At 41.0% G+C, this 14,072-nt stretch overlaps 1 protein-coding gene across 1 annotated transcript; it reads right to left on the bottom strand.

The window, feature by feature from the left end:
* Nucleotides 1-519: 519 nt before the first annotated feature.
* Nucleotides 520-6,744, bottom strand: LOC134789745 (integrator complex subunit 8-like). The gene is made up of 9 exons (XM_063760373.1): nucleotides 6,493-6,744; nucleotides 6,152-6,355; nucleotides 5,689-5,786; nucleotides 5,246-5,376; nucleotides 3,582-5,172; nucleotides 3,007-3,196; nucleotides 2,373-2,718; nucleotides 1,717-1,960; nucleotides 520-1,384 (listed from the first exon to the last, which is right to left on the bottom strand). Exons 1-9 carry the CDS (start codon nucleotides 6,608-6,610, stop codon nucleotides 1,145-1,147), a joined length of 3,162 nt encoding a protein of 1,053 aa, XP_063616443.1. The 5' UTR covers nucleotides 6,611-6,744; the 3' UTR covers nucleotides 520-1,144.
* Between the last annotated feature and the right edge of the window lie 7,328 nt (nucleotides 6,745-14,072).

Below are 14,072 nucleotides of genomic sequence, written 5' to 3'. Positions count from 1 at the left end.
ATATCTCTTTGGTAAGTAATATAAATATTTTTTCAGTCATTGTAAGTTTTATGAAACAAATCCGACCACCGATTTTGTAGTGTATACCAACTTACTAAAACACATATCGTAACCACATTACAAAAATCTGGCATTTGTAAATCGTAACATTTTAACAATATATATATAAAGGAGTGATGCCCAGTTATCTCAATTCAAAAAACTCTTCTTACTGCCATAGGTACTTTAATATTTTTTAATTTTATTGATGCCAAATTCGTAGCATCTAAACCACTTCTCAGACTGCCAAATTATTAACAATTAAATCGTAATTATTATTTTATAAGTATGATTTGACTGACATTAGTTAGGGGTCAAACGAGAACTTGTATCTTTCAACAGTCACTGCCTAGAGGTTAGTTATACAAATGTAAATATAGACTGTAAGTAAGAACGAATGAAAAGGCAACCAATAAATAATGAAGTTGATTATACGTGTTGTTTCATTAGACATCTTTTGAGACCCATAAACCAGACAAATAAAAGATATGGCAGTGGTCGGCAAGAAACGGCCCGCGTCAATTTCGTTAACTACTATGTAGCCCTAGGGTGCTAAATGGTTGCCGACCGCTGGTCTATGGTAATAATAACAGTAAAATAATGTGTAAAAAAATAAGCGAAACTTATTCGATTAAAAAGTTTATTGTAAATGGTTGTAATCCACTTGCCATAACTTCCAATAGTAGGTAGACTGCGAGGCAGTTGCAGTACAGCTCGCGCCGCCCTTCTTCGATACACCAGGCATACATTGATGTAATATACTCTGGCAAGCAATTTCCGTCAGTAGAAAAGAGCGGCAAATTTAAAACATGTAGGCGCGATGGGCCAAAATAGCCACTAGCTGGCATCCCCAGGGTAGTCGAGGCAGAGGCAGACCGAGAAAGAGATGGATGCATTCCAGCGGAATTGGCGGGATCTTGCTCAGCACAGGGAGGATTGAAAAGGAAGAGGGGAGGCCTTTGCCCAGCAGTGGGACACACACATAGTCTAATAAAAAAAATAAAAAAAAAAGGCGCGAAGGGTGTTCGTCCCGTAGGAAATTTGAATTTCGCGCCTTTCTACTGACAAACTTGTTTGACCGGCTATATCTAATACGCGCCGAAAACTAGCAGACATACTGGTCAGTAAGAGCGCGGAGCAGCCTCGCTCGTCGACCGGCAGCAGCCTCACGCTGTATCTCATCACTGTTGTTGGCGTTGAGCTCGAGCGCCCCAATGGCGGTGATGGCGCGCGCTCGCCGCCCTGTCTCGCCGCGCCGCGCGTGTGTTGCTATGGAAACTTCGAGTAACGTGTTGTTCCATAGGCAGCCGTAGTAAGCGTCCATCGAATCAGCCGCGTTGGCAATCTGCAATTATTAAAATAGCAATGAAAATTTTCATTTAATCTATTCTTTACTGTTACAAAATACCGCGCCAACAAAAGTAACTACACAAAGTGGTTGGTTACAGATAGGTATCTGGACATGATGGATATAGTTTAGGGAAAAAACCATAAAATATTCGTAATAAAACTAATCCCGGCCCGGCGACAGGGCGCTCTGCGTCTCACTAAACTATCCTCGTCGAAAGCACGAGTAGGTAACGAGGTACAAGAAGCAGGTGTGTATAGGTACCATCAGCCGCAAGTGCATGGCGACTTTATCAATGAATTCATTCATAATTTCTCATCTCACTTTACCTTCTCGGTGAGACACTTGAACGCGCGCGTGTAGTCAGGCTCCCCGGGCAGCTGGCACAGCGCGGCGGCCTGGGTCGGCGCGGCCAGCGTCTGGCAACAGCGCGCTGCCCGTCTCACTAAACCGTCTTCGTCGGGCGCACGAGTTGCGAAGTGTTGTGAGCCAACGGAAAGCGCGCATAGGTAGCGCCGGAGCGCGGCGGCGTGCCGACCCGCTGCCATCTCCGCGTCGCCGTACAATCGTAACCTGTTGCCATTAATAACTGTCAATGGATGTTGACTATGATTATGTTAAATAGGTGGATCTTACTTTCGTGGTACTCTTACGTTCGTCTTACTCTGACAAGAGTGTACGACTAAGGAGGACTTTCGTGGTGATAGTCTTAATAGTCTACTTGAAATCACTTACATTAGGGTAAATAATAATAGGTATAATAACCACATAAAAGAAATAATATTCAATCCGACATTTTATGACAGCACGGAAAACACCGCTTAGTAAATGAGAGCAACAAAAGAACCTGCACTGCTGCATTACATTAAGTACCTAAATATACAAGTTGCAGATGTCACTCAATTTATTTTTCATTGAAATGTTGTAGGTATAATTCACAGACCAATTTAACTTAGTATAAAATTGCGAATGACGACCAACTTACCAAGAACTATTATAGGGGTACAATTTCAAACTCCTCTCCAGCAGCTCAATCAGCGACTCCAAAACATCCCTGGGTTTATAACTATTAATATTCGCAATATTATTCGGCCAGAGCTCTGTGTATTCCACAACAAGTTCCATGGAAGGGTCGTCCACAAGAACATTATATATTTTGGCGAGAAGCGACAGAACTACGCTGATTGCGAGCGGTTCTCTTAACCCCTGGACAACCAAGTCGTATGGGCGGAGATTCTGGATACAGTGGTCCGCATAATTTAGCGAGAGGTGATGGCTTGTGTGTTTTAAACGCTTCTGGCAGCCGATTGAGTTGTTGAATGTGTTCAGAACTGAAAAAGATGAAAATGTACTTTATTATTGTAATATTACCAGATTTAAGTAACATTTATTACTTGTAAGTGTTGAAATAAATTTTAATATTTCTAGTACCTATATTTAAATATAATGATTAGGTACATTTTCAAATCGGTGCATTGACTACAACTGTGGTTTACATTTTCTCTGTACATACATCTTAGCCTCATTGGCAGTCCAGGAGTAATGACACAGTTACAGAGTGTAAGTTGTATTTCAAAAAATGTTATTTCGTTAGTGAACAACTTGGTTAACAAACTGACCGTGATCCCACAGCCGTCGCGGCAATTTACGCATGCCCTTGCCGCGCTGCAGCTCAGCACACGCAGCGCAGAGCGCGGCGGCTACACCGGCGGCGTTAGCGGCCGCGTCAGCACCCGCACCTGCGCCTGCATTCGCACCCAGCTCCCATTCACACATGTTCAAAAGACCCAGCCGAGCTCCTAGCACCACCTACGATAAAATTTCAGTTTAAGAATCTTGTTCGCTTAAAGTGGTAAATACCTACTCTTGTAGGTTTTATCTATCTACGTCCAATAAGCGCGGCGTAGATTTAGGTAATTAGGAATAGCTAAATGTAGATACTAGGTAATACAGTTCAATGACATACCTCTATTGTGAAATGCAGTCTGTAGTTTCTTCAGTCGCAAAACTGTAATTAAATTGATAAACAACAAGACCAAGTGCGGATAAACTCACACAGCTAATTAATGTGGATGTCAACTTTAGACAGATATTCCTTGAGACTAGGACAATGTCGCTCTCGAAACATTAGATGTAAGTTATACTCTGCCAAGTGCAGTTTATAAAATTGTGAAGATTAAAAAGTTTGACCGACCTGTGAGCGCGGAGCGTCCGCATCGCTATCGGCAGCGGCGATGGCCGCCTTGCACTTGTTGGTCAGCACCGTGGCGTTAAGCCGATGGTGCGGCCATTCCGACAGTAGCAGGTTGACCTGCAGCAGCAGCATCTCCCAAGCTAGCGCACGGCACAGCCCGAAGAGAACAGGATCGTTGTCATCCGCCAGTTGGTTACGCGCCTCACTTTCGATTTCTGACAAGAGCGAGAGAGCAGAACGTGCGTCGCCTGCTTCCAACCGCGCCTGCGCCGCTCCAGACATCACCGCGCAAAAATCCTGCAGGAACGCTCGCGGCAGTGCTGCTAGCGAAACTCTCAGGTTCCCAATTGGCTTACAATAGGGGTTATGCTTCCATAGCGGTAATGAGGGCGACATAGTCGCCAATTGTACCAAGCAGATTCGCACGTCTTCAGTACTGGATGCTTCAACGAGCCGCTTCTTCAGCCGCCCTATATCCAACTCAGGTGCATTGTATTCGAAATCAGTCGTGTCCCAACTGTTCGCGAGCAACTCGCAAGGTATGTCCATATTTTTGTCCTCGATATTGATCTGATCTATTATTATAGCTTTCAAATGCTCCTCGCAAATTAGCTTCGTTCGGATTTCCGAAGCGCGATCGCCTACATGCTTCTCTAAATACTCATCTATTCCATCTATCGGCAATCTACATTGAGACGAAGTGGCTAAATGTAGAAAAAACATCCTTAACTTATTCCAGTCATCTTCTGATAAATTTGACACCAAAACCGGAGCTAATGCCCAAAAGAGTATATCGAAAAATTTTACACCTACCGTGTTCAATTTATTTAGAAAATCTGGGAAAGTGGAAGGTAATCCACCTTCAAGAGTATACCTAACTGCGTTTAAAGCTGACACGCGGATCATCAAGTCTTTGGGTACTGATACAGGGCTCGTTGAAGCAGCAGCTTGTATATCAAGCTCTATAAGTTGTCTATGTATCATTGGTATTTCTCTAGATAAATTGTCAGCTTGGAAAATAGCAATTATGCCTTTATAATCATTAGTTACTGATTCTCGCAGTCTTTGTAACAAAAACTTATCCTCATCCAACAAATCTTGACCCATATTGAGAGCTCTTATATATCCCAAAATGTCATCTTCTGACACACTTGCATAGTTCAAGTTTCCCCATGGGACTTTATCATACTGCCCATGACCATATCCCTTACTCTTTTCATATTCAAGCAATTTCTGGTTTTTCCTGCAGCCCAAGATGTGTTTCTTAGCTTTCTCATGATGTCCATAGAAAAAGTAATTGTAACAGAGATCAAAATGAATTTGCATTAATAGTTCATACTGGCTAACATAAACACTGCCGGCATCCCAATTATGCACCATGTTATGCATATCTTCAGTCATATGCGTGAAAGTGTCCATAACTGGGACTCTGATTTGTAATGGTTCATTTATGTTTCCATGAGAATCATAATATGCGATAACTTCCTCTAAATATTTTATGCTTTGAATGCAGTCATTTTCATTCATTTTCAAAATTTTCTCCATGTTTAAATTCATTGGGGGATATGTTTTTTCCAGTGGTATACTAGGGCTGAAAAGATACAATATTATACAATTATTAAATGTACCATTACTTATTACAATGCCATTATATCTCAACTTACAAGTGCATAAACGGGAGCTTTGCAAATTTTTCTGTGAAGGCTGCTTTTGCTGGATACCTTAAGATCCATCGATGATATAAAGTCAATGCAAACTGCATATGTGGCTTCTGTATTATATTTATAGAGATCTCCTAAAATAATTTACATGTATTTTATAACAAACTTGTATTGAAATAAAGGCAAACAAATCTGCAATACTAACTATATATAGTCCAACTAAACTCAATATCTTTCGAATAGTCTAGCACATTTTTGACATAGGAAATTAGGAATGTAGAATAATGTCTTGTTATGAAATAAACAAATGTTATCACTACTTCCCTTCTATTGATGGTGAGTGATAACATTTAGTGTAAATATGATGTGTCAAAGTGCCCTTGTGGCCTATTTGCTAAATAAATGTTGAAGTTTTGAAGTTTGAAGTTTATGAATTTCGAAAATACCTGAGGGGGAACAGAGAATGCACCATCGGCTGCCATAAAGACCAAATCCTGCAGTAGTTGCCGTTGTATAAAAGGTGTTAGTTTAGCTTCAAAAGTATCTGAAAAATATTATTTAATTATGAATTATATGAAGCTTGACATGTCAATTAGTACACTGCACATTAAATTTATGATACTCAAAACATACCCAAATTACATGATTATTAGCTTATTTTAATGATCATGTACTAGTTACGCTCAATGCTGCTCGCACATATAGGGAAACTACACACAGAACACTGGCTAAACCAAACTGGATGCAGGGAGGCCAAACAAGCCATGCCTGGCATGAACAGAAAGGTCACAGGGCACTCCTTCAACAAGGAAAGCTCCGACTGAGTATGGTAACAAGCATCATAAAAGGTCATGGGCTATTTAACAAACATTAAAAAAATTACACATTGTATTTCGTTAAATTTCTTACCTAAATTCCAATTGAGGGAGGATGCAACTTTTAGAGCCAGTACTTTAAGGGCAAGCTGCTTTCTTGAGATATTTGGTCGACAAGAGCTATGCAAAGATTGCAACGGTGACATGGACACATGGTCAAAAGTGGCTGGACCGTCCCGAATGTCATTGCTTACGTCCACTGACAGGAATTCCACTATCAAGTCAGTGGCAGAGGGCTCTGAAAATTACTAGTATGATTTATCTGAATATTTACACATAGTCAAACCATACAGACACATTAAACCACAGAACTATATCTAGTTAGCGTTTGATAGGTCTGTGCATTAAATAGGCATGAAAATTAAGTTCAAGTACCTGGGTTAGGGTATCGTAAATGCTCTTCTAAAAGTTTTTGGTCCAACAAAAACTCGAAAAATCGTATCTTGTCTTGTGAAATAGGCGTAGAACCCGGCCGTAATAAATCCACAACCATATTGACAGATTACATCAATTTGAGTTACCTGTGCGGTTTATTTATAATTATAAAATAAGTACTATGTTTTTTTCTTATTTGAAACTGTAATAATATAAATTACTAAATAACTAAATAATAAACAAAACTAACGACAAGCCGGCCGACTGTCTTCGCTGCGCTGCGCAAGTCTGTGCTGTCAGTCTGTCACTGTCACTGCTGTCAAACAGAATATGACAATGACATTGACATAACCCATTGACGAATTAAAACTGTTCAGAAACTAGTTTAAAAAAAACAAGATCTTGTAAGGATTTGACATGATGACAAAGGCCTCTACAAACCTTTCGATAATTACATTTTTTCATTGCACCTACAGCTTGGCAAAAAGAGTAGAAATTAAAAAGTGGCAACACTGTAGTGTCGTCCCTTTCAAACCAATTTATATAAGAAAACGAGACGACACTACAGTGTTGCCACTTTTGAATTTCTACTCTTTTTTGCTAATCTGTACTTAAAGCCAGTCCAGACAGGACAACTTTTAGCACTATCTGATCAAATTGAGTAGAGTTGACCAAGAGAAGTCTGCAACGATTTTAATAGCACACGCAGTGCAAGTGTCGTTTATACGTCATAATTTCAGAGATGATTGACGTTTAAAAAATCCACTTGATTAGAATGTACGACTGTGATCAACAAATCAGAGGGCCTTCCAAAGAGTATTGTAATATAATATATGTATAGTAAAAATTGCGCAAATCGAAAATCGGAATTTCGTTATCTGCCTCTTTATCAATCATGCATATATTCGAGCGATAAAGACAGAGAAAGAAATTTCGATACTTATTCATTTTTCGCAGTAGGGTCGGGCCTCAGGAGGCGTGGATGCACAAATGCCACTTTTCGACGCCACGCCTGTATGTCCGTTGGGAGAATTGTTTTAATTTGCGAAAAAGAATCATAAATCGCACGACTCACGTCTGGCCCGCCAGATGAATTTAAAAAAGGTGACTGCCTTACCTATTTTATACGAGCAATGTGGCGTATTGCACACATTATAAGTAAGTGATTTTTAACGGTATTAGGTATTTTGAATATTAAATATCATATAAAATACGTAGAAGGTGAACGGGAGTTTCACAGAGTTGACACCTAACCTGGTAACACTTAGGTTAGGTGTCAACTCTGTGAAACTCCCGTTCACCTTCTACGTATTTTATTCGTTATTCGAAAAACTTTGATGAACTAAATTACAAGAACAAGTATTACCAATTTATTCGAATAACTCGAAAGTTTACTATTAACGACCCAATAAACATCAATGTACTTAAACTGAATGTCTACTGGCATACTTCCAACCAGCATTTAATAGCAGTACATAAGTACATATTCAGAAATACAAAGTATAATTCTGATTGGATTCAGATATAAATTTTCGTGTAAGCATTTGTGATTTTGTGTTAACGTTAAAATTAGTAATTTTACCGTATGTAGGAAAAAGTTATCACGAAGTTACTGATATTGTATTGTCCATATATACGGAGGTCGTTTCACAATTATAGTATTTTGATCTTGAGTTTTCATAGGCCTTGAAAATCGTTCAAGTATGCGAAATGCAATGAAAATCGTAGGTGTAAATTTGTATGGGGAATAAAAAAAATGAAACTACTCAAATTACTGATTCCACGCAGACCAAGTCGCAGGCAAAAGCTAGTTCAAAATATGGGCAATGTGAGCATGCAGGTGCAAACATAACATTGAATTGATAATTTGGAAGGCTATTCGATTTTTATTTCTCAATACATTCCATTCCAACCTACTTGCTACTTCACAACAACTTGTCGCAAAGTGGAACCATTACTCGCAAGCAGAGAACGATTATTGTGGATAGTTTGGCTTTATTTATTGAACTAACTAAAATAGTTCAGGTATGGTACGGTGCACCCGCCTAACCAAAAGGTAAACCTTTAATAAAGATGATGGACGTTTGCTACCTACTACCGATCCGAAGGTGCGCTGCGATGCATGCTGTCTATTTTCAAACACAGTGTACATTAAGAAATTTTGGGGACTATGGCATAACCTGAAGGATTTAGTAACCGAAGTCCAAAGTGTAATCACTTCAAGACTTTCATAATTTGTAAATATACTATCAGAAGGCCCACTAGACGGGCTCTATGTTCGTAGGGCCCATCAGGCCCATGTACGGCCCGATTCGAACTTTATGCAAGGTCTGTAGAGGCCATTTATATAATAATTGCCTATGGCAACATATGAATGTCGAGTAATTTCAAATCAACCAATGAGAGATCGGGCGACGGGCGATGGGCGTATTTTATTTTTCAATTTTCATGCGTGTGAGTGAAGTTCCGTGTTTTGCAATTATTAAAAATTACCATGGCGAATTACGAAAACAAAAGTCATTGATGTTTGTTGTGTTTGTGTTGAGGTGCTCACAGTTTCAAAAACTAAATTCTTTTTTAAATATTATTGTGAGACTTGTAAATTTGAAGATGCGTTTCGCGCTCGGGCTGGCTAGACTTTGTAAACTCATATAAAATAAATGCTGGACATTAATATTATTATCAGGAAATATTTGTTTGTTTACATTTTGTCCGTAGCAAACGTCAGCAGTCGAAATTCATGCAGTGGTGGCACAATTTATCCGTTCTTTAGCTATCAAGTCGACGATCAAATATTTTTGGCAGTGCTTGACGAAGAAGCGCAGCGGAATACACCGCGTTTTGACTCCATCAACAATTTGAACCAAGTAAGTGCCTACTTTTAATACAAAACTCCCGTGATACTTATAGCCTGTTTACTGATTGGTGACATTGGTGTTTAGTTTGTATTTACATTTCTTTAAAAGGGTCACTCACGTTATTATTTAAGCCAAAAAATGCTCATTATTTTTTTTTGTTCTATAAGGCTAGGTTCACACGGCGTTCATTTTTCCCGCATAGACGCCGTGTGAACGACTTTGAACGTTTCCTTAAGCCCCCTCCAGACTATGCGCGTGAATCGCGGGCGAAGCCGCGAACGTGAGTGTGGAGTCGATTTCGCTGTCTGCGAAAATCGACGCCACACTCGCGTTCGCGGCTTCGCGCCGCGATTCGCGCACGAGTGAGGAGGGGGCTTTACAAAATTGGCTGTCACTACGGTATTCGATGAAATCCCGTATACGGTATACGGGAAAAAATTACGCCGTGTGAACCTAGCCTAACGATATTCATCTACAAAAATCGGTTAGCCAATGCGAACTGCTCTAGATTAAACGATTAGCAACACGTCGAGCGTGTTCGTCTTAAAAAACGCGAATAACTCGCTTCAATTTTTTTTCGTTAAGACAGGTATCTTATCTTAATTGTGTTAAACTAATAATCGATCCTATACCTAATCTAATCTTGAGAAGGTATAATCAGTAAAGCAGTATTCAGTACATCATGAGTTCCCAAACTTTTCTGTAGTTTCTTAGGTAGGTATTAGAGGAAGGGGTTTATACGTGTTCCTATATGTATAGGTATGTATCAGGGATGTAACGGATTTTATCGGAACCGAAAACGGAAACAGATGTTTTCAATTTAGTTTAACGGAACCGAAAACGGAAACGGAACTGAAAACGGAACTGGAACCAGAATCGGAGCCTGACTTTTTAACGATGTAGTCGTTTTCCCCTTTCTAGAATAAACCTTCAGACAAAGTTTACACTTAGCCGTGTCCCCACACTTCATCAAAATAGTTCCAAATAGAACTTGATTTCGGCTTCATTGTGCGTTTTTTTACACGCTAACATTCACCACACACACTACACACAGTCAGTAGTCAGTACACAACAGAACACACACGATTTTAATTTTAATAACACGAATAAAACAAAGTATACAAACAACAAATTAGCGTAGCACGTGGCAAGCGGGGCGATGAGCGAATGACTGGTATGAACCTGTTTCTTTTTGATGTACGCCGCCGCCGCGCGAAGCATTGACATCCGTTATAACTTCCGTTTCAAAGATAACGGAATCGGAACAGAAACGGATGTGTAATACCAAACGGAAGTTCCGCCTTAACGGAAACGGAACCGGAGCTCCGTAACATCCCTGGTATGTATATGCGGCACCGCCATTGTCACTAATATTGGGACCTAGGTATATCAATGGAAATAATTACATATTTATTTTTCGTCTTAAGTTAGGTTATTTATAATATGAATATAAAAGTAAAATATAAAAACACTTACAAAACAATAAAAAATACATATAAACACATTATAAAAAACCTAAACTCGGTTGCCGCCGGCAGTGGGGCTTGGCCCAAGAGTGAGGAACCGACGTTACGCGCCGTGTCCAAAATTACCGCCTTCTGCATCTGACCCTTGATCCAACCACCCAGCGAGAGTCTCTCTAGGTGTTGGTCGTATACGTGTGCGCCGATTAAAAAATGATCGGCGGCGGCGTTTGCCAAAAAATCGGCGGCGGCGGCGTGTTTTCGGCGTGAAATCGGCGTGACCTTGATTTTCACGTCTCTTAAGAAAAGTCGTTAATTTGTTGTTTTTCTTGAAAATTTGATCAATGCAGGTTGCTGGTCAGTGAACTACGTATAGTTTGAATATGAAATGAATATAGGATAGATATAATAACTTGATTTCCCTAGTAACTGGCTTGCATTAAGAGGTTACCTGGTTCCAATGACCTTCGATCCGATCTGTAACTCTCCGTTTTCTCAAGCTTTCCATGGCTTATTATCCTATTAAAAATGACGTACTTTAACAAAACAGAACTCCAAATATCCTTGACATTTGCTAGACATAGTGGACTGCTATGGCTTCTTTTTGATGGTTTTCTTGTCATACAAGCACCAGGCTCACTGAGACGTATCTTCTTTCTCGATTTCTCATTGCTGAGGCTCGCGACCACATGTAATTTGTCTCCATTTCGTGCGGTCATAAGCCGTATGGACTGCACTGTGCAGACTGCCGCAAGCCGACCTCTTCATAGCGTTTGACCATCTCACACATGCTCCAACTCGAGCACGTTTGCCATTCATTCGGCTTAAATTCACGTGTTTCTTCACATCATGCGTTGGTTAATAATATGTCCGAAGAATCTACACTCGCGATCAAAAAAATCGACTCAAGTAACATTTTTTACTTTTGGTCGTTTTTCCGGAAAGCGGGAAATATTTTAGTAAAACTTTGAATGCAATTTTATTACGAATTTATTCAGCTACAAAAAACAGTAAAAGACAACGATCTCGCTTCCGTAGTTTTTAGGTTATTGTAGTTTTTGTACAAAATGGCATTTTGCATGGTTATGATATGTACGAGCTGTGCCCCCTTGAGACCAATAAAAACCGGTGTAACCGGTTATTTCTTATCAGTCGCTTATCAGAAGTTGACCAGTGCACATCTCCTCGCAATCTTTCGCCGGAATCACCCTGGAAAAATGGATACCACCGAAGCTGAAGCCGCCGAAGTCGTCGCCTTGGTGAATCGAGGATTCTCGCAGCGTTCTGTTGCTGCGCAGGTGAATTTAAGCCAGTCTGCTGTCTCCAGAGTTTACCGTCGGTTTCGTCGATTTGGAACCTTGAAACGCAAACAAGGATCTGGCCGTCAGCGGTGCACAACGGAGAGGGAAGACCGGTTAATCGTCACCTCCAGTCTTCGTAATCGCCACCGTACCGCTGTTGCCATCCAGCGAGACCTGATGCGGAACCGGGTTGTGCCTGTTAGCACTCCAACAGTTCGGCGAAGACTCAAGAAAGCCAACCTTACCCCAAGAAGACCTGCTACTGGGCCCAAACTGTCTCAGAGACATCGGGACACTCGGAACCGTCACCTCTATAGAAATCCCCGCCCACATCATGACGGAACCTCCACCGTAGGCGACTGTTTCAGCGAAGCAACACTGGGCGAACCTCTCTCCAGGTCTTCGGTACACCCGTCCTCTTCTGTCGCTGCCATGGAGACACACTCTGCACTCATCGCTGAAGAGTACGCGGCTCCATTGGTCGTAGGTCGCCACGAATTCCTTCCGAGCGTCCCGATGTCTCTGAGTCAGTTTGGGACCAGTAGCAGGTCTTCTTGGGGTAAGGTTGGCTTCCTTGAGTCTTCGCCGAACTGTTGGAGTGCTAACAGGCACAACCCGGTTCCGCATCAGGTCTCGCTAGATGGCAACAGCGGTACGGTGGCGATTACGAAGACTGGAGGTGACGATGAAGCGGTCTTCCCTCTCCGTTATGCACCGCTGACGGCCAGATCCTTGTTTCCGTTTCAAGGTTCCAAATCGACGAAACCGACGGTAAACTCTGGAGACAGCAGACTGGCTTAAATTCACCTGCTCAGCAACAGAACGCTGCGAGAATCCTCGATTCACCAAGGCGACGACTTCGGCGGCTTCAGCTTCGGTGGTATTCATTTTTCCAAGGTGATTCCGGTGAAAGATTGCGAGGAGATGTACATTGGTCAACTTCTGATAAGCGACTGATAAGGAATAACCGGTTACACCGGTTTTTATTGGTCTCAAGGGGGCACAACTCGTGCATATCATAACTATGCAAAATGCCATTTTGTACAAAAACTGCAATAACCTAAAAACTACGCAAGCGAGATCGTTGTCTTTTACTGTTTTTTGTAGCTGAATAAATTCGTAATAAAATTGCATTCAAAGTTTTACTAAAATATTTCCCGCGTTCCGGAAAAACGACCAAAAGTAAAAAATGTTGCTTGAGTCGATTTTTTTGATCGCGAGTGTAAGGGCTCACTCATGGCATGTTGGGAAGAGATGAGTGGTTATATAGAGCTCTATGAGAATGGAGGGGTTTGTTCTTCTAGCTGTCCAAGGTATAAGCAATTAAGCAGCAATCTTCGTTTGTTCGTTAACAGTTGACGGTGAATACTTAGGTTTACTCAGTTACTTTAAATGTCAAATAGTTTCTGCAAACTGGCTATCCAGTTTCATTTAATTAATAATTGATGTATATTTGACAACTATAACATAAATAATACAAAAAAATCCATATTGTAATCCAAAAACCAACTTGGAATAGCTAATTAACAACACTCAAGGTCACGCCGATTTCACGCCGATCATTTATCGGCGGCGGCGGCGTGGTCAAAAAGCCCGGCGGCGGCGGCGCGCCGGCGCGGCGCACACGTCTAGTTGGTCGAGACTCTTCGCTATGAGCTACCGTTCGCTGACACAACTATCGGAACAATTAACATATTTATTATTGTTATATTACATTGAATACTAGAAACTCCACTTACTAGTCGTAAAATCCATACTAGGTACCACTAATTGCCCGGCCGCAAGGCAAGTGATACATGGTGGCAGTGGCACCTGCGTTTCTCTAATCTCTAACACCGTGTATTGTATTTGCGTCTCATATTTTGCTTGATGAGAGAGAGAGATGCAACACACATTAGACCAAGAAATTGGACAGTTGAGCAAGCCCCCGAGAATCGAATCGAACGGAAAACCAGTTT

The sequence above is a fragment of the Cydia splendana genome, chromosome 4, assembly GCF_910591565.1.
Source record: "Cydia splendana chromosome 4, ilCydSple1.2, whole genome shotgun sequence".
Taxonomy (NCBI): domain Eukaryota; kingdom Metazoa; phylum Arthropoda; class Insecta; order Lepidoptera; family Tortricidae; genus Cydia; species Cydia splendana.
This window is presented reverse-complemented; position numbering and strand designations above follow the sequence as displayed.

Coding starts and splice junctions, on each gene's coding strand:
- LOC134789745 (XM_063760373.1), bottom strand. CDS start 6,610: ATGGTTGTGGATTTATTACGGCCGGGTTCTACGCCTATTTCACAAGAC. Junction 5,787..6,151: donor CTCCCTCAATTGGAATTTAG/GTAAGAAATTTA, acceptor AATATTTTTCAG/ATACTTTTGAAGCTAAACTA. Junction 5,377..5,688: donor CATTCTCTGTTCCCCCTCAG/GTATTTTCGAAA, acceptor AAATTATTTTAG/GAGATCTCTATAAATATAAT.